This window comes from Neovison vison, chromosome 6, assembly GCF_020171115.1.
Source record: "Neovison vison isolate M4711 chromosome 6, ASM_NN_V1, whole genome shotgun sequence".
NCBI lineage: Eukaryota > Metazoa > Chordata > Mammalia > Carnivora > Mustelidae > Neogale > Neogale vison.
The window spans coordinates 170343878-170370356 of NC_058096.1; the positions used below are offsets into that span (position 1 = coordinate 170343878).

At 44.7% G+C, this 26479-nt stretch overlaps 2 protein-coding genes across 4 annotated transcripts in view; one reads left to right on the plus strand and one right to left on the minus strand.

The window, feature by feature from the left end:
• RAF1 (Raf-1 proto-oncogene, serine/threonine kinase) overlaps positions 1–1171 on the plus strand; it is an 85459-nt gene extending 84288 nt beyond the window's left edge. For both annotated transcript variants that reach the window (XM_044252965.1, XM_044252966.1), the window contains one exon: positions 137–1171. In XM_044252965.1, coding sequence (XP_044108900.1) covers positions 137–280 — 144 coding nt within the window. In that variant the 3' untranslated portion in view covers positions 281–1171. The remainder of the gene's footprint in view (positions 1–136) is intronic.
• Positions 1066–25970, minus strand: MKRN2 (makorin ring finger protein 2). Of its 2 annotated transcripts, none has more exons than XM_044252969.1 (8): positions 25948–25970; positions 14803–14931; positions 13362–13543; positions 11914–12218; positions 10361–10575; positions 8426–8536; positions 2773–2917; positions 1066–2593 (listed from the first exon to the last, which is right to left on the minus strand). In XM_044252969.1, exons 2-8 carry the CDS (start codon positions 14922–14924, stop codon positions 2456–2458), a joined length of 1218 nt encoding a protein of 405 aa, XP_044108904.1. In that variant the 5' UTR covers positions 14925–14931; positions 25948–25970; the 3' UTR covers positions 1066–2455. The 2 variants fall into 2 exon arrangements, with proteins under 2 accessions (XP_044108904.1, XP_044108902.1); XM_044252967.1 differs by lacking the exon at positions 25948–25970 and adding an exon at positions 25189–25302.
• Between the last annotated feature and the right edge of the window lie 509 nt (positions 25971–26479).

Here is a 26479-nt window from a genome sequence, read left to right on the forward strand (position 1 = left end):
GAGGAGGGAGGTGGGCTCATGTTCTCCACCCGGTGCCACAACTGGGGTCGGAAGGGCCTGTGTTTGGGCTCTTCCCGGAAAAGCTGCTGCTCCCGCAGTGACACCAAGGCCACCTAATGACACCGCCCTGTTTCAGATCCTGTCTTCCATCGAGCTGCTCCAACATTCTCTGCCGAAAATCAACCGGAGTGCTTCTGAGCCATCCCTGCACCGGGCGGCCCACACTGAGGATATCAACGCCTGCACACTGACTACGTCCCCTAGACTGCCTGTCTTCTAGCTGACTTTGCACCTGCACTCAGGCCATCGGGGGAGTAAGGGAAGTCAGCAGGCACCACCTTTCTGCTCCCTTTTGATGGAGGCAGAGAGCTCATTTTCAGAGAAGCTGCTGCTAAGGACCTTCTAGACTACTCACAGGGCCTTAACTTCATGTTGCCTTCTTTTCTACCCTTTCTGGCCCTGGGAGAAGGAAGCCATTCGAAATGCTGGTTTGTCCTGCTCCCTCCCTGCATCCCCTATGCTCTTGAGCCGAGAGCCTTCTCCAGATGCACCCATAGCTGCCAGATTTGGCAGTATGTGATCTGGGGCCCTAGCTGTTGGCTGAATATATATATTTTTTTTAGGGCAAAAAAAAAAAAAGCACTCAGAGGGGAAATGAAGGTAGCAGACAAACCAGCCCTGATGTGGACATGTGGATTGTGGATATCAGCTCCTAGGAGGAACGCTTATCATGGGAAGGACTGTTCTTCAGAGGGTGGTGTGATGTCAAACAGTTTTGCACGTAACACACCAAACAGCCCAGGACTGTTGAGAGACCATGGCTGCCTGAAGGAGCATTGGTACTATGGACCTTGACTTTGCGGACACTTCTTTCCTTGGAGATCTCTTGGGACGGTTTTCCAGAAGAGGTGCTTGGCCCACCCCTCCCAGTCTCCGCCCTGTCAGGGAGCAGTCTTCCATCATGCTGAATCTGTCTTCCAGGAGTTGCCCCTGTGGGGCGGGGCCACCGGGCCAGCCTTTCTCTTCAGTCACATCATGTGGATGCAAGGAAGCCAGGAGTACAGGTTTTCTTGATGATTAGGGTTTTAATTTTGTTTTTATTGCGCCTGACAAAATACAGTTATCTGATGGTTCCTCAATTATGTTATTTTAATAAAATAAATTAAATGTAGGTTTAATGGCTGTTCTTTCCTTCTACTGAGCTTGAAGCTTGAACTTTCCCCCATCCTTTCATCCCTCCTGGAGCAAGAACACAAGCAGCAGGAAATGGGCCCAGAGCCTCTACTGGGAAGGAATTTACATCAGCCTTTGTGCTGTCACATTTCACTAAAGAGTTAACTATAAAAATTCTCCAAAAGTCCACTCTAACCTCAAGTAAGAGTAGACCTTTTTCTACCCACTCTTTAATGCATTTTATAAAATATTTGGTATCTCTATAAGCAGTTTATAAAAATAGATTAATTCAGGCTTGGGGTGAGTTTGTTCTGATTCACAATGTTCTATTCCTTCAATTAAAGTCACAACTTAGCATAGAGGACTTGTTCTTTTAGGACCAATGCTGGGTCAGAAGTAGAAACTTTGTTGGGTGCTGTTAACTTTTTACAAAATTGGCAATCAAAGCCACGCTTTACAGATCAAATGGGTGAGCAGGGGCCACACACAAGAGCATGTGTGTGCTGAACCCCTAGTAAAATGACTCTTGGGGCATGAGCCCAAGAGCCCCAAGGAAGCCCACAGGTGACAGGCAGGTGTTTCCCTGGAGCATGTGGCCCCAACACCAATCAGAAATGAGGGGCTATACCTCTGCTTTGCTGCGCTACACTTCCCACTGCTCCGAGAGCCCCTGCCCTTAGAGGGAAGAAGGTTTAGACTCTGTTGACTGAACACACGGGCAACTCCTGCTCTGACGGGGGACACCAAAGAGCACTACAAGTTTTATGCTAAGGTGTGCGGTGCCCACTGTAAGTTGATTTATACAGAGCTTTTCGAAAAACGGTTTTTTGGCTACACACTAAGTACACTAGGGAAATCCACTACAGAGGAATCATCTCACAGGGGTGAAGAATCCTTTGTCAAGGAAAACAAATCTGCTTTAAGGGCAGTTGCAAGGTGACTGTTTCTAGGGAGCTAAAGCTCAAGGACAGGAGCCAGGCTGCTTTTAAAAGCAATCAATCAAAACTCTGGCTGCTTAGCTGGTTCCCCTGAGGAGCCTGAGGTGCAACTCAAGAGATCAACTAGAAAAGGAGCGATTCCGTATACTTGTTGGGTCATTTTATATCTTTCACTCCTCCCATGGCTGTAATAATGGAGAGGGGATGAGTCCAAGGTTAAGTACAACCCAAGTCAAATCCAAGCCACGTGCCACCTTGGGTTGCAGTAAATGAAGCTCTGCACACCCTAGCTTGGGGAAGGCTTGGCCGGCAGAACCCAAGATGCAGGGGGAACCGTCTACTACTTAGGGTTCTGATGACTCCACTCCAGACAGGTGCATGAAGAGGTCCCCAAGCTCTGTCATGTCGACATCTTCAGTGCTGGGGACATGCCGGCTTTCTCGATTCTCAATGAAATCCCAGAGCCGCACTGAATTAAAGAACTGCAAAAACAGCCAGCAAATATACCTGGTTATTATTAATGGCAACATGAAGGCCAGTTTATTTTTCTTTTGCTTACCTACCCCATTCCCTGCTGCCAAAGCTATCAGAGAAAGGGCCAGGAGCAGTACCTGGAAATGCCACCAGTAAGTGTCCTTGACAGAGATGGCAAAATCCTTACCCTCACGGTGCCCTCAGAACTGAGCTGTTTCCGAGGTTTCTCAGGCTCTGCCAGCCGCCCGTCAGGATAAGCGTGGCGGTAAAGGCATTTGCTTCCAAAGGGGCAGGTCCCCTTGCCTTGCTCAAAGTATTTACAAGCTTTTTTCCTGAAAAGTAGAAAGAAAAAGTCAGAGGATGTTGGAGAACCTGGGGCCTGGAAGAACCAAGGCCTTCCTCCATCCCTGCCAGAACTAGATGAGCCTTACTTTCTATGTAGGGAAGATGAGGCTCAGTGAGGTTAGGACGCGGACTTCCAAGGGGATCATACTATCATGGTGACATGGCAGCCTTAAACAGAACTGAACCTGCACAGGGGACTCCAGGGGAGCACAGGCCTGACAGCTCCTCTGGGCCAGCTGTCTGGGCTCCATCGTTCTGAAGCTGGGCTATTTGCCTCAGCTAAAAGTCCCACTAGGAACCCCACCCAGGGAAATTTCCCTTCCTCCTGGCCAGGAATGATGTCAAGGAAGAGGAAGCCTTGAAGGAGGAGGCACGGAAAAGCAGCGAACATTAGCCCCTGTCCAAAGTCCCAGGTCTCATTCCAATTTTCCTTGGTCTCCACCCTCTATCTAGAGCAGGCTTCTTAACCGTGGACCCCTTCTCAGAGCACTGTTTTTAAATGGATAAAATATAATACATACAGTAAAAAATTAACTTTTTACTGTGTTCTTTAGGCATATCTTCAGGCTCCAGAGGAAAAAACCACCAACCAGAAATTTCCTATTCCTTTTTACTTAAATGAAATTTGACTTATACAATCGTAAATGGTCCCACGGTGAAGAAGAGGTAGAGATGCCCAAGAAGGCAAGGGGGCATCTGGGACTGCTGAGGAAGGGAAGTTGCACAGAGAAAGCCATAGCAGCTGGGGTATGTGACAGTGACATGACAAGGAAGGGTGACTCCTTGATGCCAGTGTTTTTCTGTCTTCTCAGACAAGAGGATGGCAGAGGGGCACTTGGGTGGCTCAGTGGGTTAAAGCCTCTGCCTTTGGCTCAGGTCATGATTCCAAGGTCCTGGGATTGAGCCCCGAATCGGGCTATCTGCTCAGCAGGGAGCCTGCTTCCCTTGCTCTCTCTGCCTACTTGTGATCTCTGTCAAACAGATAAATAAAATCTTTAAAAAAAAAAAAAAAAAAAGGAGGATGGCAGAGATCGGTGATGAGGGTGGCTGAGACCTCAGAGCAGCACCAAGAAAGTTCCCTTCACAACTGTCCACTGAAGGAGTACTGTGCTCGTCCGGATGGCGCCTGCTCCCCCCAGGTCTGACCCTGGCGCTAGCTGGGGAGTGGATCCGAGCAGAGCTGTGTGCATCCACCCCCATCATTGCCTCCACCCCCGAGGCTCTGAGCAAACCTCCGATAACTGCTCAAGCAGCGAGTTCTCACCAGACTGCTGCTGGACCCTGGTTTTAATAAACTCAACAGGTTCCAGAAATCATTCTCTATTCCTGCCCCCAAATAACCGTGCTTTTCCTTCCCCAGCCTTACCTGGTCACCAAGGACAAAAGCCTCCAGTGCACGCAGACTGCCGCCTTGTTCTCAGCTCCCCCATCCGACTGTTAGTCCTGCTTACAGAGCACCTCCCCAGTCACCCCATCCCTTCTGTCCCTACATTGCTGAAGCCATGTGGGTACTGTCCTCTGCTACCCGCCTGCCATAGTCATTTCTTAATTGGCCTCCTTCCCACCAGCTTCCAGCCTCTTCACACTACAACTGAGGAGCATGCCAAACAGTCACTTGTTCTGCCCCCTTAGATTTCAATGCAGTCTATCCCACAGGTCCTACCACATCCTTCCACTCCTCCTGCTCCCCCCACACAACATGTGTTACCATTCTACACCCATGCCATTCTGTCCCCCTCCCCGCCCCTAACACACGTGATAGCTGTTTACGTTTCATGGCTCTGAGTCCCCATGCCGCTTTTCCTGATGCTCTCAGGTGGCTCCAAGTGCTTTTTCTGTTGGGACATGTGGCTTGGGCCTCTTGTGAAGAATTTGTCACCAGAAAACACGTATCCTAATTGCCCTTTTGTAATTTCCCTTGAAATTATCTTACTAATCTGTACTCTATGTCCCTCACTGGTGCTTAGCTTGAAGGCGCCTAGCCCATAGTAGGTGCACAGTAAATATGTGTGAAATGCATAAAAACACCATCATCAATGAAAACTAAGGCCAGAAAAGACCCAAACAGAAAGAACACGAGAATTTCCAGGCCACTCCAGCATAGCTGCTTCCGGCAGGCTGGCCCCTCTGCCTTGCCACTCCTGCCCTCTGGTGGATGGACATGTGCCACCACGTGTGAGGGGGAACTTAAGTAATGGATAGGCAGTCTGAAGGAAACATTAAAAAAGGGAGTTGAGGGAAATTGGAAGGGGAGGTGAATCATGAGAGACTATGGACTCTGAAAAACAATGAGGTTTTTGAAGGGGCGGGGGGTGGGAGGTTGGGGGATCCAGGTGGTGGGTACTGGAAAGGGCACGGATTGCATGGAGCACTGGGCGTGGTGCAAAAATAATGAATACTGTTATGCTGAAAAAATAAAAAAAATTAAAAAAAAAAAAGTGACATGCAGTGCCCTTTAGTACAGGGAAGCACACTTCTCCCAGAGCCAACCCTCGGGCAGTTAACTAGCAATACCAATTTTTAAAAGACCCAAAGGCACTGGAACATGAACAGCAGGAGGATTCCAAGAAATCAGACACTGAAAAGAACAGAATGACAAGAAGAAAGTTATCTTTCTCAGAAAAAACAGCTTTTGGCCTAGAGCAAGCCAAAGTTAGGTGTCTAAAATTCCAGGGGCAAATCCACGGTCTCCCTGGCCTGAACAATGAACAGGGCGGGGAGGAGAGCACCCACTGGAAAGTGGGGAAGCAGTCCCACACACAGAAGGGCACCAGAAAGAGGACTCCAAATACAATGTATTAATTCAGTCCAAAGATTTGGCCCAGACATCAGTGCAGCAGAAGCTCACAGCCACTTAGCTGAGGACAAGAAAACCAAACAGATGAGAACTGCTGCCCCAAAGCTGGAATTGAAACACTTTACCTCCATGTAAGAACATCAACACTATATTGCCTGACTTAAGAGAATCAAGAATCTTGACAAGATAACACTGGCAGGCTATCATCCAAAATGAGTCAATATACAAGGAATCAGGAAAATGAAACCTAGAAGATGACAAGGCGTTCAAAGCAGCTACCACTGGACAAGATTAACAGCGAGGGGAAAGAAACTGGAAAGACATGAAGAGACCCCAAATTCTGTGCAGCAGTATCAGTCTATTGCATGTTATTAAGAGTCCCAGAAGAAGAAAAAGGGCAGGGAAAAAAATCTGATGGCCAAAATTTCCCTAAATTTGGTGAATGACAAAACCTTACAGATTCTGAGAAAACCACTCCCAGGCAAAACAGCAAGCTGCTAGAAATGAAGACAGACAATCTTGAAAGCAACCCCAGAAAAACTACATACTACAATCTAAATTATCACTGAATTCTCAGAAACTAGAATCCAGAAAACAGTGGAACAACATTTGCAAAATACTAAAAGAAAATGAAGAAACGAACTATTAACCCCAAATTGTATTCACTGAAAAAGGAGACAAAGATGTAAAGAGGACTGATCAGTTCAGGATATCCAGTGAAAATATCCTTTAAGAACGAGAAGCTGTTTCTGCTAAAAAGAAAAGAATTCATCATCATCAGATTCAATAAATGTTAAATAAAGGCAGTTCTTGAGGCTGAAGGTAAATTATACCAACTGGAAGGAATTATACACCAAATCAAAGAACACTGGAAATGGTATCTGAGTAAATAGAAACCACCTTTTTTTTCTTTTAAAAAAAAAAAAAATCATAGTATTTACCTTGCTAGGTTCTAGTGTATGTACATACTATATCCATATCTTGTAACAGTGAAGTTGCAGGATACAAAATCGACTAACAATGAACTACCAGAAAGAGAAATTAAGAAAAAAACAACCCACTCACAATTGCATCAAAAAAGAATAAAATACCTAGGAATAAATTTAGCAGAGAAGATGAAACAGACTTGTATGCTGAAAGAAATGAAAGGCGTAACAATCTGCAGACTGAAAGCAATCCTATCAAAATCCCAATGGCATGTTTCAAAGACAAAGGACAAACAACTCCAAAATTGTATAAGAACTTTTATATAAAAGATCCCAGTGTATTGCCGAAGTAATCCTCAGAAAGAGTAACAAAGCTGGAGACAGCACATTTCCTGATTTCAAGCTGTACTACAAAGCTACAGTAACCCAAACAGAAAAACAGCACAGTACTAGCAGAAAAACAGACAAATAGATCAGTGGGACAAAACAGAGGGCCCGGAAATGGGCCCATGCGGATGTGGTCAATTTACAACAAAGGAGCCAGGGATATTCAACGGGAAAAAGACAATCTCTCCAATAAAGGATTTTGGGGAACCTGGACCACTATCTTACACCATACACAAAAATCAGCTCAAAATTGAAGGCTTGAACGTAAGCCCTGAAAACATAAAAACACAGAGGGTAATAAGCTCCTGGACATTGGTCTTGGCAATGTTCTTTATGGATTTGCCACCAAAAACAAAGGCAACAAAAGCAAAAATTAAAAAGTGGGACCACACCAAACTAAAAAGTTTTTGTAGAGCAAAGGAAATCAAACAAAATGAAAAGGCAGCCTACTAAATGGGAGTAAATATTTGCAAATCATCTATCCGGATAAGGGGGTAATATCCAAAATACATAAAGAATTTACACAAGAGCAAAAACAACCACCACATTCCATTTAAAAACGGGCAGAGGAACTGAATAGACATTTTCCCAAAGAAGACATCTAAATGTCCAACAGACACAGGAAAAGGCACTCGGCATCACTAATCATCAGGGAAATGCAAACCACCACCACAATGAGATAGTACCTCACATCTGTTAAAAGAATTATCTACACTTCCATGTTTGCTATAACATTAGTCATAATAGCCAAGACACAAAATGACCCATGTGTCTGTCAAGAGATGAATGGATGAAGATGTGGCATATACATGAAATGGAATATTATTCAGCTAGGACAGAAAAGGAAATCCTGCCATTTGTGACAACATGGGCAGACCTTGAGGGCATTATGCTAAGTGACATAAGCCAGACAGAGGAAAAACAAATGCTGCAGGAGATCACTTGCTGGTGTCTGAACCAAACACAAACAGGCTAACTTACATAGTAAAAAAGGGGTTGCCAGAGGCTAAGGGGTAGGATAAATAAAGAAAAGTTGATAAAAGGGTTCCAACCTTCAGCTCTATGACGAATACATAGATGAACACATGATGAAACATGATGATTACAGTTGATAACACTGTTTATAAAACTGAAATTTGCTAAGAGTAGAACCTGGAGGTTCTCACACACACACACACACAAAAAATCAACAAGATGGGAGAATCCTTTCACAATGTAGATCAAATCACCATGATGACCCTTCAAATATCTTACAATTTTATTTGTTAATTATACCTCAAAGCTGAAATTTAAAAAATTACATTACCTTGTGGGGTTGGAAGGTATGTAAATACAAGCATTTGTCAGGCAGGCACCAGAATCCTGTCTGAGCTCAAAGTACTTACCCCATTCCCTGTTTGAAAGCTTCAATCAACTCATTCTTTTTATTCTGATCTTCTACCCAGTACACACTTGGAATTACAAACTCTGATATCACACGGCATTCTGGACAAGACCTGAAATGAGAATCAGGGTTAGTACGGGAGAGAGGAAGTTATAAATCTAGTGCACACGCACCACCAAACCCCTTGCTCAAATGCATGAGCACTCCAAATGTTTCCCAACCAAAAATTCCACAAGGTGAAATCACAATCCTCTCAGAACTTTCTTTACTGCTTTCTTAAGTTTTTATTTAAATTCCAGTTAAAATATAGTGTAATATTAGTTTCAGGTGTAGAACCTTACTTACTGTTAAAAACATGTTCTTCTCAACAATCAGAAGACAACTCAATTTGGGGTGCTTGGTAGGCTCAGTCAGGGGAGCACGGAACTCCTGATCTCAGGGTTGTGAGTTCAAGCCCCCACTGGGTGTAGAGATTACTCAAAAATAAAATCTTTGAAGCAAACAAAAAACCCAATTTTAAAATGGGCAAAAGATTCGAGTAGGCATTTCTGCAAAATGGCCAAAAAGCATAGGAAAAGATGCTCAAGATCATTAGTTATCAGGGAAATGCAAATCAAAACCATAAGATACCACCTCACACCTATTAGGATGGCTACAATGAGAAATACAGACAATAGCCAGAGTTGATGAGGCTGGGGAGCAACTGGACCCCTCCTATGCTGCTGGAGTGGCCACTGTGGAAAACAGCCTGGCAGTTCCTCAAAATGCTGAACAGTTACTGTAAGGCTCAGCAACCCAGTCCTAGCCCTCTACCCAAAAGAAAGAAACACTGGCCACATGACAGCTTGTCCTTGAGTATTCACAGCAGCATTATTCCTAATAACCTAAAGAAGGAAACAATCCAAATGCCTGTCAGCTGAGGGCTGCACGAACTGCGGACATCTGCATACGGCAGGCTCTCAGCCCGGCGCGCAGGCATGGAGCCCGGGCACGTGTGGATGGGTGAGCGCTGAGGGCGGTCTGCGGGGGGAAAGCAGGCGGACCCAGAAAGGCTGCACGTCGTGGGACTCCATCTACAACCAATGCCCAGGACAGGCAAAGCCGGAGGCCAGAAAGCAGAGGAGTGGCTGCTGGTGGCTGGAAGGAGCAGGGAGGAAATGGGCAGTGAATGCACACAGAGGTTCCTTTTTGGCATGATGAAAATGTTCTATAATTAGACTGAAGGGATGGTGGCCACAACTGCGGAATGACTAGTAACCACTTTTATCTCAGTAAAGCAGCTATTTGGCCAAACACACGGGATTTCAGGCACATTACTTGACTTCACTCTACCCCAGTTTTGTTCTCTATAAATGAGAATGATCACTGGGTCTGAGAACTATGAGCTACTATGTGTGAAGAGTTTCTAACAGTACACGGCACACATTCACTTTTCAGTATGAGTAAGCTCTTCCCCTGGTCCTCTGCAGAATTTCAGAATCCTGTGTTGGCTCCATGGAGCACACACTGTGTATCATACCTTACGTGAGATGTGTTACATGTACTATTCCATTTAATCCTCAAACAACCCTATTTTACAGATTAAAAAAAAGTAAAATCAAAGGTGGAAATCAGCCTAAAGGCAAACCACCAGTAACTGTTAGTGCTGGAGTCCAAAAGGCCAGTGCTTTGAACACCTTCTCCTACAGATGACCCCTGCTGAGTGTCCCCAAACACGCTGATGGTCAGCAGGAGTTGTTACCTATTTTTAAAAGGAAAAGCACCTGGGCTCAAGAAGGCTACTAGATGTGCCCAGGCTCCTGCAATCACAGGCTTGGACTTGCCAGTTGTATCTTCACACTAAAGGACAGTGTGGGGGATTAAGAATAGACAGAAGAAGGCCCCCAGTCAAACGCCCTCCCCAGCTTCCACAGCAGAGACCCTTAGCTGCACTTACTTAATGATTGGGTTCTCAAACTGCTTGGCACATCTCCACTGCCGGATGCAGGACAAGCAGTATGTGTGATTGCAGTTGGACAGAATCCCAAATCTCCTCTCAGAAGCAGATGCCTTCTCGAGGACCACTTCCATGCAAATACTGCACACTTTGTCCTGACTTGCTTGGAAGGCAAAGGCCTTTTCCATCTCATGTTCGAAAGTCGACATGCAGATCTCAAGTATGGAGAGAAAGAAGGGCCACACTGTTAGGTTCTGGGCTGTTGGACACAAAGTTCTCTCAGACCACAAAAAAGACTTCACACCATCACCTGCCCAGCTTTCCTAGCATGGTATGGTCACCTCCAGTTTAGAACCGAGACTATGGAGGTCCCAAAAGAGTCGAGGCCCTGCGTGGAATCACAGAGTTCCCAGAGCCTGGGAACCCCGTCTCCTGGCTCTTCTGGGCACCCTTAACCCACTCTGAACTACACCAATATCAGAAATGCTGAACAGGGGCGCCTGGGTGGCTCAGTGGGTTAAAGCCTCTGCCTTCAGCTCAGGTCATGATCCCGGGGTCCTGGGATCGAGCCCCGCATCTGGCTCTCTGCTCTGTGGGGAGCCTGCTTCCTCCTCTCTCTCTACTTGTGATCTCTGTCTGTCCAATAAATAAATAAATAAAATCTTAAAAAAAAAAAAAAAAGAAATGCTTAACAATCCTTAACTTGAAACATCAGGCTGGTCGTCCAGACTCAGAGGTAAGCAGCACCACTTCTCAAGAGAACAGGTTATTTAATAAAGGTATTCATTCAGGAAGCAGGTGCTGAATACTCCCAGGTGAAGCACCGTGTATGAGGCATGAGAGTCAATGCTAAGAGCATGAAGACCCAGACTCTGCCTTGGGAGCTCTTGGTGGACACAGATGGGAGACCAAGCACATGTACAGCACAAAGCCCTTAACACACCTGGGTGCAGAGGAAAGTTCTTCTTCTGCACTCCCCTGAATACGCCCACGGAAGACAATGGGGCCTCTACGCACCATGGCCGGCTCGTCATCATAAGCTCTAACACTGAGGCTGTGGGCTCCTCTGTCTCTTACCCACCTGCGTGCCAAGCACACAGAGCCTAGTGTGAGGCGACACCTCCATGAACACTGGGGACCTAATGACCTGAAAGGTTCCTTCTAACACTTGGCTCCTCAAATTCTCTAGAACTTGGCGTGTCTGGACCCCAGCCACAAGGATATGTAAACCTAGGGATATGTAAGGATATGAAGGATGTGTGTGTTTTTCTCTCTCTCTCACACACAAACACGCACACACACACACACCACACTCCTGAGTTAGATTTGTCCTCTGAACTTTGCAATACCTCTTCCCTTTTTCTTTATTCTAAATAATCAAAAACTGTCAAAATGACAAAGGAAAAAGGACTTGGAAACAGGATTATAAACATGCCACGTACATATTGAGGGCATTACTGACAGAGAGATGATTACAGGAATACCAATAATTTTGTCATTTAGCGCATTTTAAATTTCTTAAAATAAGTTCAAGCAAATGCTTGCAATTTTACCTTCTCATGAGCTTTCCTTTGCTCTGGGTCAAAGGGATGCAGGACTCGTAACCTACAGATTTCACACACTTCTCCATGCAAGTAGACACAAGCATCCCCAAATCGGCACTCCCCCGCCGCCGCGTAGGGACACAGCTGCTGCTCACTGCTGTAGGAGCTGCTGGCTTCTAGGTCATCAAGGCCACTCCTGATCGCATCGAGGTAGGAATGCGGCTTCATCTCTGGGCTATTCTGGGGATCACTGCAGCCTCCTGGATTACTCACCATACTTGGGCAAGTCTTTTCTTCAGCCATGCCAGAGAGATCTTAATACAAAACACACAGCACGCACATAAATGAAATCTGGCCCAAACCTTGTGGTAAGCAGTTAGTAAAAACCTAACAGATTAAGTAATTCTGACCTTGGGAATTTCACTGTTTGGATCACACAGAAAAAAAAAGGGCAAGAAGGAAAACCAGAAAGAATAGTATAAAATGTTCACAGTGACATTACTATAATCATGATTTTTTTTAAATGGAAAGAACATATTTGGCAACACAGGAAACTCACAAAACAGACATGATATTCAAAAGAACAGGAAAGCTGCTGTTTAAAAATGACAAATATGGAAATGTCAACCCACTGACCAGTTAACACTTAAAAAATGATAATAATGATAATTTTTTTAAACACCAAAATTAAGTCTATGGGAATTTAGAATGAAGTCAGTAAAATACAGCGCCTTCCTTTATATTAGTAAAGACACCTATCATAGAGTAAACGAGAATGAAAATCTAGTGAGTCTTTGGATCCTGAGACCAGTGTCAACCCCCTCTAGGCCTCCTTTCCACCGTATTCACTTCTGGCCTCTTAAGAGAGGACATTTGACTAGCACAATTGTTTGCTTAGGATGGAATCTACCTAGCTTATGCCACACAATTCCAAGAACCAGAAATCCCTTTACTTGCTGAGGACCAGCCAATAAAAATAAGCTTTATGATCTGTAGTCTACTTCCTCCCCAAACCCCAATATGCTGCTCTATTACCAAAACTGCAAATGAAGACACCACACTGGCTGAGCACAGTAACTAAGACTAGGAGCTGACCTAGAAGTAAAACAGTGAAACATGCTCCTTATCAAATTATGTAGCTTTGAGATGAGTGGCCTGGTGCTTCTCAGAACTGGGGAGCCACCCCATGGAGACAGCAGTTACACACTGACAAAAGGACCCTTTTTATGTCTTGCCAGGCCAGACTTGGCAGTGTGCCCAGAATGCAGGCAGAACACATCACCTGAACGCTCTGTAGCCAAAGGAAGCTCTTCTCAGGACAGGTCTGGTGTCTATACTTGAACAGCGGGCAAGGGGACTAGGTCAGGAGCCCTGACAAGAGAGGGCCAGAAAGGTACATCACGAACAAACAGGACTGCTTTTCCAAAAGAAACAACAAAATGACTCTGCTCACTCACTTCGGTCTCTAAGTACCAGTGTTCTCTTTTCCCGTTTCCCAGGCTCATGTAAGTTCGTTTTCACAATAGATGCAGCGAGGTCAGAAGCAGGGTGAGCACCGTGGAAACCCGGGGAGGGCATGCCGTGGGGCGTGGTGCCCACGGCACCACCAGCTGCAGCAGAAGGCCTCGTGTGATCGTATCTAAACAAAACACACAGCAAATGCATTAGGGACACACTACCTGCACAAGTCTCCCACACTCCCGAGACGTGGACCATCTTTTCCTCTGCTCCACTTGTGGAGGTGGAGAATGAGATGATCTTTTCCCATATTTTAAATGATAAAAGGCTTATCAATTAGTAAGAAATGCCTGGTAATGTAGAGTGAGTAGTAGGTACACTGCTGTCTATTACCACGCTTAAGCATCCTTGGAGGACAAAATACCCCAGGTCACACACAGAAATCCTGAAAATTCCAGTCAGATGTTGAAGTGAAGTCTCCTGACACCCAAGTCACGTTCTTCTGGCAGGAGTGCCCCAAAAGTTAATGACGGCCAGTGTTAAGAGCTTGAGATGGCCTTTCCTGGACTGTCTCTCTGGGACATGCACTGGCTGGGGGTAGGTGGGTGAGGGCTTTGGGGTGGGTGGGCAACTTCTATAGCCTCCACTTGGTACAAGAAAGAACATACCAGTCCTTCACTATAAAAGCACTTGAACAGGTTTTTGGAATGTTTTCCTGTTTAGAATCTGTAAAACTTGCCTATAGATGTGAGTGAGGGAAAAGGCAGACTCTATATGCATAGAAATGTTCACTGCAAGGTTATTCATAGCAAAAAAAAACCCAAAAAACAAAACAAAAACTGGAAACCAATTAACTATCTAAGAGAAGAACAGTTAATAAAATGATGGTATGCTAACATTATGAAACATAAAATTACAGTTAGGAAATAAAGTAGCAGCTTAGAGAAAAGCTTGCGACATGTTAAGTGAGGAGAAAAGATATACACACACACACATAGTGAGCAAAATTTTGTAAGAGACTCATAAGAATAAGGCCTGAAAAGTGTTTTGAAAAATTAAAATTACTTTCATTAAAATGAAACAGAATTCAAAATGACCTTCTGTACTTTTTACTGTTAAATTACTTTCAAATTAGAATTTTCCTCTCATCAGGGCTCCTGGGTGGCTCAGTTAGGCATCTGACTCTTGATTTTAGCTGATGTCATGATCTGAGGGTCAGGAGACTGAGCCCTGCCATCGGGCCTGCACGGGGCATGGAGCCAGTTTGGAAATCTCTTTCTCCCTCCCTCTCTGCCCCTTACCCCCTAAGCTCTCTAAAATAAATAAATCTTAAAAAGAAAAATTTTCCCCTCATCAACACCCATGCTCCAAATGAAGGATCCAAGTCCCTGACAGTATTTAAGCTGATAGAACAGCTGGGAGCAGCTGTGCGGCTCTTACCTGCAACGAGTCCCATAGGCGCAGTAGCCCTTCTGATAGTATTTGCAGATGGTGGATGGCTTGCTGTTCGCCAAGTCATGTGAGAACAGGCACTGGTTTCCTTCCCGACACACACCATGCATAAAATATCTGAAGAGATAAGCAAGGGCATAGAACTTTCAGAGGCACACTTTGCTTTATAAAACCACCATATTTCTTGAATCTAGCATACAAATGCTTATTATACATGTATTATGTATCAAGGCTCTACTAGGCACTGGAGAGACACATATTTACTTGATTCTAAGACACAATGATTTTTGATGCATCACAACTTATTTAATGACTGTTTTCTGGAAGAAAAACCCCATACATTTGTTTTAAGATATACCCTCTTGATTTGAGATGTTACATATGTAAATGTGAGACTCAAATACTCTGAAACACTGTTCTCTCTGTTCTCATGGAACTTAAAGGGTATGGTTATAAAGGAATCAGAGACCTGGACCCAGTACCCAGCCCTGCCATATAAGAGCAAGTCACAAAATAAACTTCCCCATGCCTCACTGTCTTGGTCTATAAAATGAAAATTACACTATCTACTGGGTCGTAATGACAATGACAATTAAGCTGACAGTTACAACAGTGACCTGTGCCTTATCATAAAGCATGCAGAGTGTTGAGGAGACACATACCAGGAACGGAACTGAGAGAGGGCCAACATCCCAGAGGAGGTCAGGCCCAAGCACAGCCTGCAAAGTGGTGGAGGTGCCCATAGGACAGAGCAGAGAGAAGAGAGCAAGAAAAATGCACAGAAGGGAGGCACTGTGAGGGAGCACAAACAAGCCTGCCAAAAGACGAGGCTGGAGTATCATTTATTTATTTTTTTTTTTAAGATTTTATTTATTTATTTGACAGAGATCACAAGTAGGCAGAGAGGCAGGCGGAGAGAGGAAGGGAAGCAGGCCCCCTGCCGAGCAGAGAGCCCGATGCGGGGCTCGATCCCAGGACCCTGAGATCATGACCTGAGCCGAAGGCAGAGGCTTTAACCACTGAGCCACCCAGGCGCCCCTGGAGTATCATTTAATTGTGCTCCAAGTTACCCTGGTGTCAGCTGAAATACTGATGACTGCATCTTAAAATGAAGGATAACAAAGGACCCACAGTCGAGTCAACTTAAGAAATGGCACAGTCTGTTCTTTCTCAGAGATTTACAACACACAGTAGCAGAGGAAAGGTTCTGAGAGTCCTGTCACAAAGAAAACTGTTTACAAGCATACTTCTTCCTATTATTGTCTCTGCAGATACTACATTTTATAAATTGGAGATTTGTGGCAAGACTGTTTCGAGCATGGTGCCGTTTTCCAACAGCATTTACTCACATCATGTCTGTGTGTCACATTTTGGTAATTCTTACAATACTTTAAACTTTTTCATTATTATTATACTTGTTATGGTGATCTATACTCAGTGATCTTTGATGCTGCTATTGTAATTGTTTTGGAGTACCATGAACACTGCCCATATGCAATGGGGGGAATTTAACCAATAAATGTGTGTTCTGACTCCTCCACCAACAGGCCGTTCCCCATCTCTCCCCCCTCTGCTTGGGTGGCTCCCTATTCCCTGACACACAATACTGAAACTTGGCCAATTAATAACCCTATAGTGACTTCTATCTGTTCAAGTGAAATGAAGAGTCACAAGCCTCTTACTTTACTTAAAAGCCAGATATCATTCAACTTAGTGAGGAAGGCATGCTGACAACTGAGACAGACCAAAAGCTAGGCCTCTTGGACCCAAGAGTTAGCCAAGTTGTGAAGGCAAAGGAAAAGTTCCTGAAGGAAAATAAAAGTGCTATTCCAGTGAACACACAAATGGTTAAGAAAGTGTAACAACCTGAATGCTGATACAGAGAAGGTTGTAGTGGTCTGGAGAGAAGATAACACCAGCCACAGCATCCCCTTAAGCCAGAGCCTCACAGACAGCAAGGCCCTCTCCCTGTCATTCTGTGAAGGCTGAGCGAGGTGCGGAAGCTGCAGAAGAGAAGTGTGAAGCTGGCAGAGGTGGTTCATGAGGGTGAAGGAGAGAAGCCGTCTCCATGACAGAAAAGAGCAAGTGAAGCAGCCAGTGCTGGTGCAGAAGCTGCAACGCGTCGCCCAGATCTCGCTGAGATCATGAATGAAGGTGGCCGCCCTAAACGACATTTCCAGTGCAGGTGAAACAGCCTTCTAGTGCAAGAAGAGGCCATCGAGGACCCTCAGAGCTAGAGAGAAGTCAGTGCCTGGCTTCAGAGCTTCAAAGGGCAGACTGACTCTCTTGTTAGGATCTAATGCAGCTGGTGACATGAAATTGAAGCCAGTGCTCATTTATCATGCAGAAAATCCTAGGGCCCCTAAGAATTATGCCAAATCTACTTTGCCTGTTCTCTATAAATAGAACAAAGCCTGAATGACAACACATCTGTTTACAATGTGTTTTACTGAATTTTTTAAGTCCACTGTTGAGACCTGCTGCTCAGAAAAAAAGATTCCTGACAAAATACTGTTGCCCACTGACAATGCACCTGGTCACCCAAGAGTTTTGGTGGAGATGTACGAGAATCATGTTGTTTTCATGCCTGCTACCACAACATTCATTCTGTAGCCTAGCGACCAGGGAGTGATTTCAGTTTTCAAGTTTTCTTATTTAGGAAATAAACTGTGTAAAGGTACTGCTGCCATAGATAATGATTCCTCTGGTGGAGCTTGGCAAAGTCCATTGAGAACCTTCCAGTAAGGATTCCCCATTCTAGATTCTATTAAGAACATTTGTGATGTGTGGGAAAAAGTCAGATTATCAACATTAATAGGAGTCTGGAAGAAGCTGATTCTGATTCTCATGGAGGACTTTAAGGGGTTCAGGACTTCCCTGGAGGGAGCAACTGCAGATATGGTGAAAACAGCAAAAGAACTAGAATCAGAAGTGGAGCCCAAAGACATGACTGAATTGCTGTGAACTCGTGATCAAACTTGAACGGATGAGGAGTTGCTTCTTATGGATGAGCAAAGAAAGTGTTTTTGTGAGATCTGCTCCTATTGCAGATGCTGTGAAGACTGCTGAGATGACAACAAAGATCTAGAATATGACATAAACTCAGCTGATAAAGCAGTGGAAGGGTTTGAGAGGAGGGACTCCAATTTTGAAAGAAGTTCTACTGTGGGTAGAAAGCTATCAAACGGCATCATATGCCACAGAGAAACTGTTTGTGAAAGGAAGAGTCAATCAATGTGGCAACTTTTATTGTCTTATTCTGAGGAAATGGCCACAGCCACCCTAGCCTTCAGCAATCCCCACCGTGATGGGTCAGTTGCCAACAACACTGAGACCACACCCTCCACCAGCAAAAAGATTACAACTTGCTGAAGGTTCAGAGGATGGTTAGAATTTATCAAGAAACAATTTTTAAATTAAGGTGTGTGCGTGGTTTTAGACATAATGCTACTGCACACTTAATAGACTACATTATAAACATAACTTTCATAAATGCTGGGAGACCAAATAGGTTCACTTGACTCACTTTATTGCAAAGTTTGCTATATCACAGTGGCCTGAAACCGAACATGCACTATTTCGGAAGCATGCTTGTATGGTTATTAAACACACCCTTTCCCAGGCTTCTTTCAGAAAAAGCCACTTGAGCTGCAGGGTGGAAGACAGATTTGGAGAGGGCTGAAAGTGCAGGGGAAGAGCCTGTCAGGAGGTTGCTTTGTAAAGGAGCTTCACCTGTGAACCATGTTTTAACTTACTTAAAAAAAATTTTTATGGAAAATTTCAAACATATACAAATGTTAAATAAAGGGCAGAATGAACTCTCAAATGCTGAGACTCAAAGAAACTCAAAGAGAGGCGGTAACTTACATACAGAGGGTCAAACTGCTAGGATGGGGACCCCAACTCCAGTCTTCCCAGATAGCCCTAACCTTCTCCCACGACTTCCCTGTCACTCTGCCTTTGCCCATGCTGTGGCCTCTGTCAAAAACACTGCATCCCATATTTCAGTGCACTGAACTGTTATAAGCCGCCTTCCTTTGTGGACCAGCCCAGGAAGACCTCACCCTCCAGCCTACTGTGCACTTTGCCTCCCTCGACCCAGAAGACTCACTAGCGGCAGCCACAAACTAAGGTGCTTCCTAGTCTGAGGCCTCTGACTGGAGAGAGCTAGTCCTCTTAGACACACACGTCGGGAATATCTGGTCTCTAATGAAGAAAGCCTGGGAACAGTGTCAGAAAGGCACAGCTGGAACATCACTAAATGTGACTGAACACAGAAAGCCTAAACCTAACCAATTACATGGGTGTGCCCGGAACTGGAGATAGGCTTAGCAACAGAAGGAAGGTCTCTAAGGTAAGTCAGGAAGGCCTGAGAGACCCAGACTGCCCTTTCCAGACAAAGAATGCCAGATAACACAAGTGACAATTCATGCTGCACATCAGCCTCTGTGATTGGCCTGGGAGCCTGCCTTAGCTGGAGGCCACAAGATTTGAAGACCATCAACCCTTCCTGACTCACTAAACATACTTTCAACTTTCCTCACCTGTTCATCTTCCCAAAAGCAGAGGAACTATTGGCCAGGCCCCCTAAAACTTCCTTTTCTCTCAGGAAAATGAGAAAAGGGTATCTAATTTTTAGATCTCTCTTGAATTTAGCTAGCAGAGCCACCTCTAAGTATACCAACAGAATAAAACTTCTGAGCCTACAACGATGAGAACAGGATCCTATGACTTACGTGACTAGACAGAGGTGTCATCCTATGGGTTTTCCTAGGTCATCAGCTAGGCTTTTCCCAGGTAACGCCCCCTTGGGAGTCTTCCACTAGATCACAGGCTATACAGTAACTTGCTTTAAGGCGGCTGTAGGTTAACTTAAAAAAAAAAGGGGGGGGCACAGAACCTGACAAACTATACAAAAAGGTTTTGTTGTTGTTGTTGTTGATAGAAAACTTAAAAGAAACTTTTAAAAAAGGCCTGTACAAAAAGGATCTTTTCATCCACAGTACTGACTTTAAAAGTGTGCAGAAAAGAGTTAACACAGTAAGTCTGAGCCTGCTATCCTTAGAAAAGCCTATTTACAAGCTGGTCCCTGCCTAGCCTCTGGAGCATGACTGATAAATAGTTTCACTACATGGTTAGAAAATTTCCCGAAGTGATATGACTGGCTCACTGTCTTCACACTCTACAATGTGGTTTATGCTGACATCTGCTTTCCTTCTGGGAGTCTGGAATTTCGGTAGATGCTAAGCAGAAGGTGACCAGCCTGGGCAGTGAATCTTTAATGGGCTTCTTTAGGCACATGTTGCTGCATTTTTGTTGCTGGGGGAGAAGTACACTCTGTAACCTTTTATGGGAAGGAGTGAAGGCAGGAAGCCTGCACACAGGTTCCTCCAGAGGCTACCTGTGCCTTTTTCCCATATGACCTAGCCATGACGTCTTACTTTATCACAGTAGTAAATCTTAGTCTGCAGTAGAATTATACACGTGGAGTCCTGTGGGTTGTTCTGGCCAATCTCTGGACGTTAAGAGTCCTGGGCACAAAAGTATATTATATAATGTTATATTCCTAAAGAGTTGAATAATTCTGAGAAATGCTGTAAGACTACATTATTTTAATCGTCCTTAAATATGGCAATCTTTGAAGGTATAAAAGGAGAAAAAAATCAGCACCAAGAGCCAACTCTGATTGACAAAGAGGATTAGTAAACTCAAATACTGGAAGAGAACAGGCTCAAAGTGGCTAAATGAACAGTTCCACAAAAGTAAGATCTAGTAAATACTTCAATAGTTTATTTTGGGGAAACTAAACAAGAAGAGTTCCTTAAAAAGGAGGGGCGGGGAAGGGAACGTGGGGGTAGGAGACTACCAGAGGTTTTTTTACCAAACACTATTTGTTAACCAAGCATTCAAAAGGACAGATTCTTAGTGGTGTTCCTAAAAGGGGGGCTTTTTATAATTCTACTGCCTCCCCTAAGTCCTGTTCAGACAACCTGCCTTTCAAACCCCACTCACTATCTTTCTCATTAAGAAAACAAATATTTAACCACCAACTAAAGCTTCTAGTTAGTTTTGCCACCTATAAGCTGGTGACTTGTAAGGCATTTCACTTCTGTAAGTGATTAAGTGGAGATTTAAACAGCTTCAAAAAAACCTCTAGACCACCATCAGTGTCTTCAAGAAAGAGGATCATGAAACAAGAGTTATATAAGAGATGAAACCAGCTCAGTACTATTTTTGTAGTATATGTCATCATTGTCACTCCCCAGTGACAAACACAAAACTAGCTTAAACATATCTTGCTTGTCCTTTGGGGCATTTTGTCAATGGCTTAGAGCTATCTATCCCCATCTATGTTATACTAAGCATAATCCAGGCCTCTTTCTTTTTCTTTCCTCAAGAATTTATTTATTTGACAGAAAGAAGAAGCACACAAATGAGGGGAGTGACAGAGGCAGAGGGAGAAGCAGACACCCCGCTGAACAGGGAGCCGCATGAGGGGTTCTATGACCTGAGCTGAAGGCAGATGCTTAACTCACTGAGCCACTCAGGTGCCCCCAGGCCTCTTTCACATAGCACGCTGTAATGAACTTCCAACAGCTCAATCTTCCTAATGGTGAAACCATCCCTTGTATCTTCCTAGAGAGAAGACTGAGACATGAATTGGGGTGGGGGTAGGGCGTGGGGGCAGGTATTTGGGAGAGGGAAGTACATAGCTGGAGACCCAGAGGAGGGAGATTTCTGGGGGACACTCCAAAAGGGTCTTTTATGCTGGGTGACTTCAAAGGACTGTTTCAGACAGTGTAGCTATTATATGTTGCAAAGGACACTCCGTTCACTTCTAGCCACAGAACCACTAGCAGATCTAACTGCAGCTGAGGGCTGAGTCAAACAAAATTAATCCAGTTTCTTACCCGCCTTTCAACAGAGCATATCTCTAGCAAAATGCTTCTGTATACCACATCTGAGTATATGGGTAATCTGCATTCTTAGTGTCACTTTTTTTTTTCTATTTCTCTACATATTTTCAGACTTAAATTTTATGGCTGTATGGCATGTAATAACAGATCTGTTGAGGGGGAAAGGGGTTAATGCTGGGCCCAGTGGCAGACCTGAATTGAAGTATAGTATAGTGGTCAACACTCTGAAATCAGAGAACTTGCTATGTGAACTTGAGCAAGTTATATAAATTTCCCCATTCATAATATAATAATTATACTTCCTAGACTGCAATGATAGACTACTCTAAGGTTTGGCTGAGACAATGCATGTAAGTGCTTAGCCTACCACACATACACAATCATTTGTTGTTATTATCTAATCTGTTAGCCAACCTGGCTAGTTGGGCATTACCAAGTCCATTTTACAGGTGAGGAAGTTGTGGCACAGGTGGTACCAGTATGAGAATCCAGAACTGCCCAACTCCAGAACTCAAGCTCTTCTACTACTTATTGCTGACAAGGTCTTTTATGTTTTGTGACTTCCAAAGAATTAAAAGTTCTAAGCTTGGTGCTCTACAGAAACAAATTCCAGGTCTTCACCTAGTGATGATAAGACAAAGGGACCTCTATCACAAGAGGCGGTAGAAAAGAAAGCAGGCATAAAGGCCTGCACCAGTGCTTTGAAAAAAGACTGGAAGACCCAGGGAAATGGTTAGCAAGAAGAATCAGCAAAAAGTAACTCCAAACTTGAGATTCTGATTAGAGTGGCATGCTCAAAAATCAGGAGAGCTGACTGACAGCACAACTGTGTGAGCAGCCATTCTTGCCATTTCAAGCAATAAACATATGGAATGTCTTTGTCCTTAAACTGGGAATCCTAGCATCTCATACCCATCTCTTGGAGAAACATCTGTGTATCAGAATAGAAGCAAAACTAACACTTTGTGTTGCTGCTATTCAGAATAAGCATGCACATCACATCCCACAGCCAGGAAAACAAACCAAAAAACCAATTTGCACCCTCAGATAAATCAAAACCAGCTGATCACCCTGTTAAGGTCTGGTCCCCCAAATAAATCGTATCTTGAACATTTCCTATGAATCACCAATGTCTAGGAGGTTAAGACTTTAGTGAATAAGAAAGTGAGAAAAGCTTTTCCATTATGAAACATTAAAGTAAACTTCGTTCTCTAGGTAATACTGCAGTTTTTTCATTTAAATGTGTTCTGTTTTGGGGGTACCCAGGTGGCTGAGTCAGCTAAGCGTCTGCCTCTTGGGAGTCTTGGTTTCAGCTCCGGTCATGACCTTAGGGTGCTGGGTTCAAGCCCCATGGCAGGCTCTTAGCTCCACAGAGAGTTTGCTTCAGATTCTCTCTCTCCCTCAGCTCCTGTCCCTGCTCTCACACGCTTGTGTTCTCTAATAAATAAATCTTTAAGAAAGTGTTCTGTTTTTTATTTGGTAAGGCAATCCTTGTGAGATCCGACTCCTTCAGACCCTTTTGCAAGTAAACCTCTTTTAGTTTCTATGTTTCTGCATGCCTTTTCCTTTCAAATGTGCATATGAAAAGCTTTAAAAATTCCTGCAGTGAAGAAACTTCAGCATCTCCCACATTTATTTGGAGCCATGCAGTCAATTAAAGTATAGACTCTGATGCCACACCTTGGCCACTTGGAAGCTGAATGACCCAGGGCAATCATTTCAGTGCTGAGATTCCGTTTCACAAACAATAGAACAGCGAGGGTTACTGGGTTACATATGATATGGCTGGTAGAGCACCTCAAAGAGCACCCAGCACATAGTACAGCCACCGCCCCCCCACCAGTTAGTACTTAGGAAGTGACCCCTCTCCAACATTCCAACCCACTCTTGACTTTACATGCAATACTATCCTGCAGGATGCCTCTGTTTGGGAAACAGAATTAAAAGTTTTCAGGTTAGGCCATCTCCCAGCACAGAAGGAAAAAGCCAAGATGATCCTGATTTAAATTTTGTTCCTGCATTTAGATGCGAAGTTAGGGGCATATCTCATGTCCTTCTGAACATAAGATGTCTGTAAAACTAGATACTACACAGAGTTGAGATTCAATTATAAAGCATTATATAAATGTGTACTCTTTTGTGGATACATCTTAAGAGGCGTAATCAGAATATGCTATACAATTACTCAGCATACTTGCTTTATACAAATAAAAATGAACACACACAGGTCTTCACAAAAGATCTTCTAGCACAAATAACCAAGCAAAATTATTTTCTATAGATACTATGTGCAAATTTCTGACAACTGCTTCATATAAGCCACCTGGGCTTTGAGCCAACTACTTGAACAGTTAATATGTACTAATACTAACAGAAAACTTTTTACATAGTCCCTTCTCAATTATTCATGCTAATGAAGAACCGTAACAACACATATGATACTTAAAGTGCTTATTACATAACCAAACCATACGACTGATTTTGGGGGGCAATGTTTCCCACACAGGTTTTACTGAAACCAATCATTAAAATAAAATCTGCACTCTCCAAGCATCAGTTCAGTAAGACTAGGAACCCAGTATCGGTAAGCCACAGGTTCACCAAGGAACGAGGGTGTTATACAACCAAGCTCTTTCTGCTTCGCAGGAGCAGCCACAGTGCAGCATCCGGTTTTGAATTTTCTACACCATCCATCCATCACTGTTGTATTTCTCCACGTAAATGGGTGTCTCAGTTAGAGGATCACTTAATCTCTTTCAGTCCGAATGCCCTGCACTGTAAAATGGACATCATTATCTGCCTAGTAGCGTTACTGTAAAGGGTAATGACCGTGAATATAGAGCACTTGGAAATATGCGGAGCACTTCAACTTCCAGTAAACGTTACCCGCCATTATTATTTTCCGCACAATTCTTACTTGCCGACTCTCTGCAAGTTTAGATTGCACGGGAGTTCTAAAAACTCTTAGAAAACGAAGCCCGCTTTCGGGACCGAAGCTTCTTTGAGGCCCTTATCATCGATCAACAGCCTATTCCTGCGTGGTATCCCCATCTGTAAACGACCACTTAGCTTCCCTTTACCCGAATCTCCTTTTCCAGCTAAACTCGAAGTTCCAAGAGCCCCACCCCCACCGCCAGGCCCCAGCGCCCTGCACCGCCCAGGCCAGCATGCTCTTCCAGCCCAAAGGCCCCCGCGCCGGCGTCGCCGGGGGTCTCCGCCCCAACACACCGCCACCCACACGCCGGGTGCCGGTCTCCGGCCGCAAAGCGAGCTCCGCGTAGAGAAGGCGGACCGCGAACATATGAGCAACTTCTCAAGAATCCGCTCCTGCCTCAGTTTCCCTGGTGGTGGGGCTGCGGTGCACCCGCCGCTCGGGGCCAGGCGCGGGGGATTGGGGGGATGAGAAAGGAAGTGAAGTGGCCTTGCGCTCCCGGTCGCCGCGGCGCCGCGCACCGACCTGCAAGTGACCTGCTTGGTGCTCATGGTGGTCGGGCTTGAGGGGCCTCGTCGTGCCGCCGCCTCTAGCACTGGCCGCCGCGGTCGCCGCCTCGGCCTCGGCCCTGCCCATTCCGCGCGGCCGCGTCACGCCGGCGCACGCCGCCCCTCCCGTGTGGCACCTTTGTAGCGCCGGTGGGAAACTTCGTCGCCGTCACAATTGGTTCCGCCTGGAGGCTGAGGCCGGGCCGACCCCTTCCCATCCCCGCGCTCCAGGTCAGGCATTTCCGAGCCTCCTGGGCGATGCCCGCCTGGCATCCTAGCCCTCGCAGTCTTCCCCCGTCCGTCCTTACAATGGCCTCATTCCTCACAAGGCCACGTTCCCGCCTCTCCATGCGCGCCTTAATCCCCAAAGAATTTTCTTATCCGAACGTGCAAACTCTAGGCCCCTTCCTCAAGCCCCGCCTCAACTGTTCCCAGCAGACCTCGCCTCCCACTTAAGGAATTCCTTAGCTCCCTCCCAACTGATCTTTTTCAAGAGCTCTACTCCCACCCCAAGTTTTACTTCCATTCTCCACCCCCCTGCCCCCCGCCACCCAGCATTCCTCTGCTGTTCGTCTTCCATTTCCTAGGGTGGATACCCAAAAAGATATTGGGGACACTTCCCTCTGCTCTTCTTTATCTTACAGATATGCTCCCACGTCTCTCTCCAGTGCGTGCTCTCCGTCCTAGTCTAAGCAACCATGACTTCTTTCTAGACCCGTGCAATACAGCCTCGTACCTGGTTTTCCAGCTTCCGCCGTCTTCCAGTAGGTTGTCACCCGAAACATATTTTTAAAACTTAAATAGGATCATGTCACTCACCTCCTTTAACCCTTTCAGTAGTTTCCTATTACTTTTTAAAAACTCTTTTTAAATTTCTTTAAGAGTTTTGATATAACAGTCTAAAATATACAAGATACATACATGCCTCTGTGACTTTTTTTACATGTGTATACACTCATAAAATCATCACCAGGTCAAGATGAAGAGCATTTTCCATATCCCAGAGGGCTCACTTATGCCCCTTTCCGGGTCAGTATCTCCCAAAGGTTAACTGCTTGTTCTCACCTGTCACCACAAATTAGCTTCGATTGTTCTTGACCTTGATATAAATGAGGTCATTCAATAAGTACTTTTGTCTGTCTTCTTTTGGCCAACATTGTATCTATCAGATCTATCCATGTTGATGTATATATAGCTGTATGTTATTCTTTCTTTCACTTTGCTGTAAAAAACATTAAATCTTCCAATGAACGAGCATCGTAAAAACT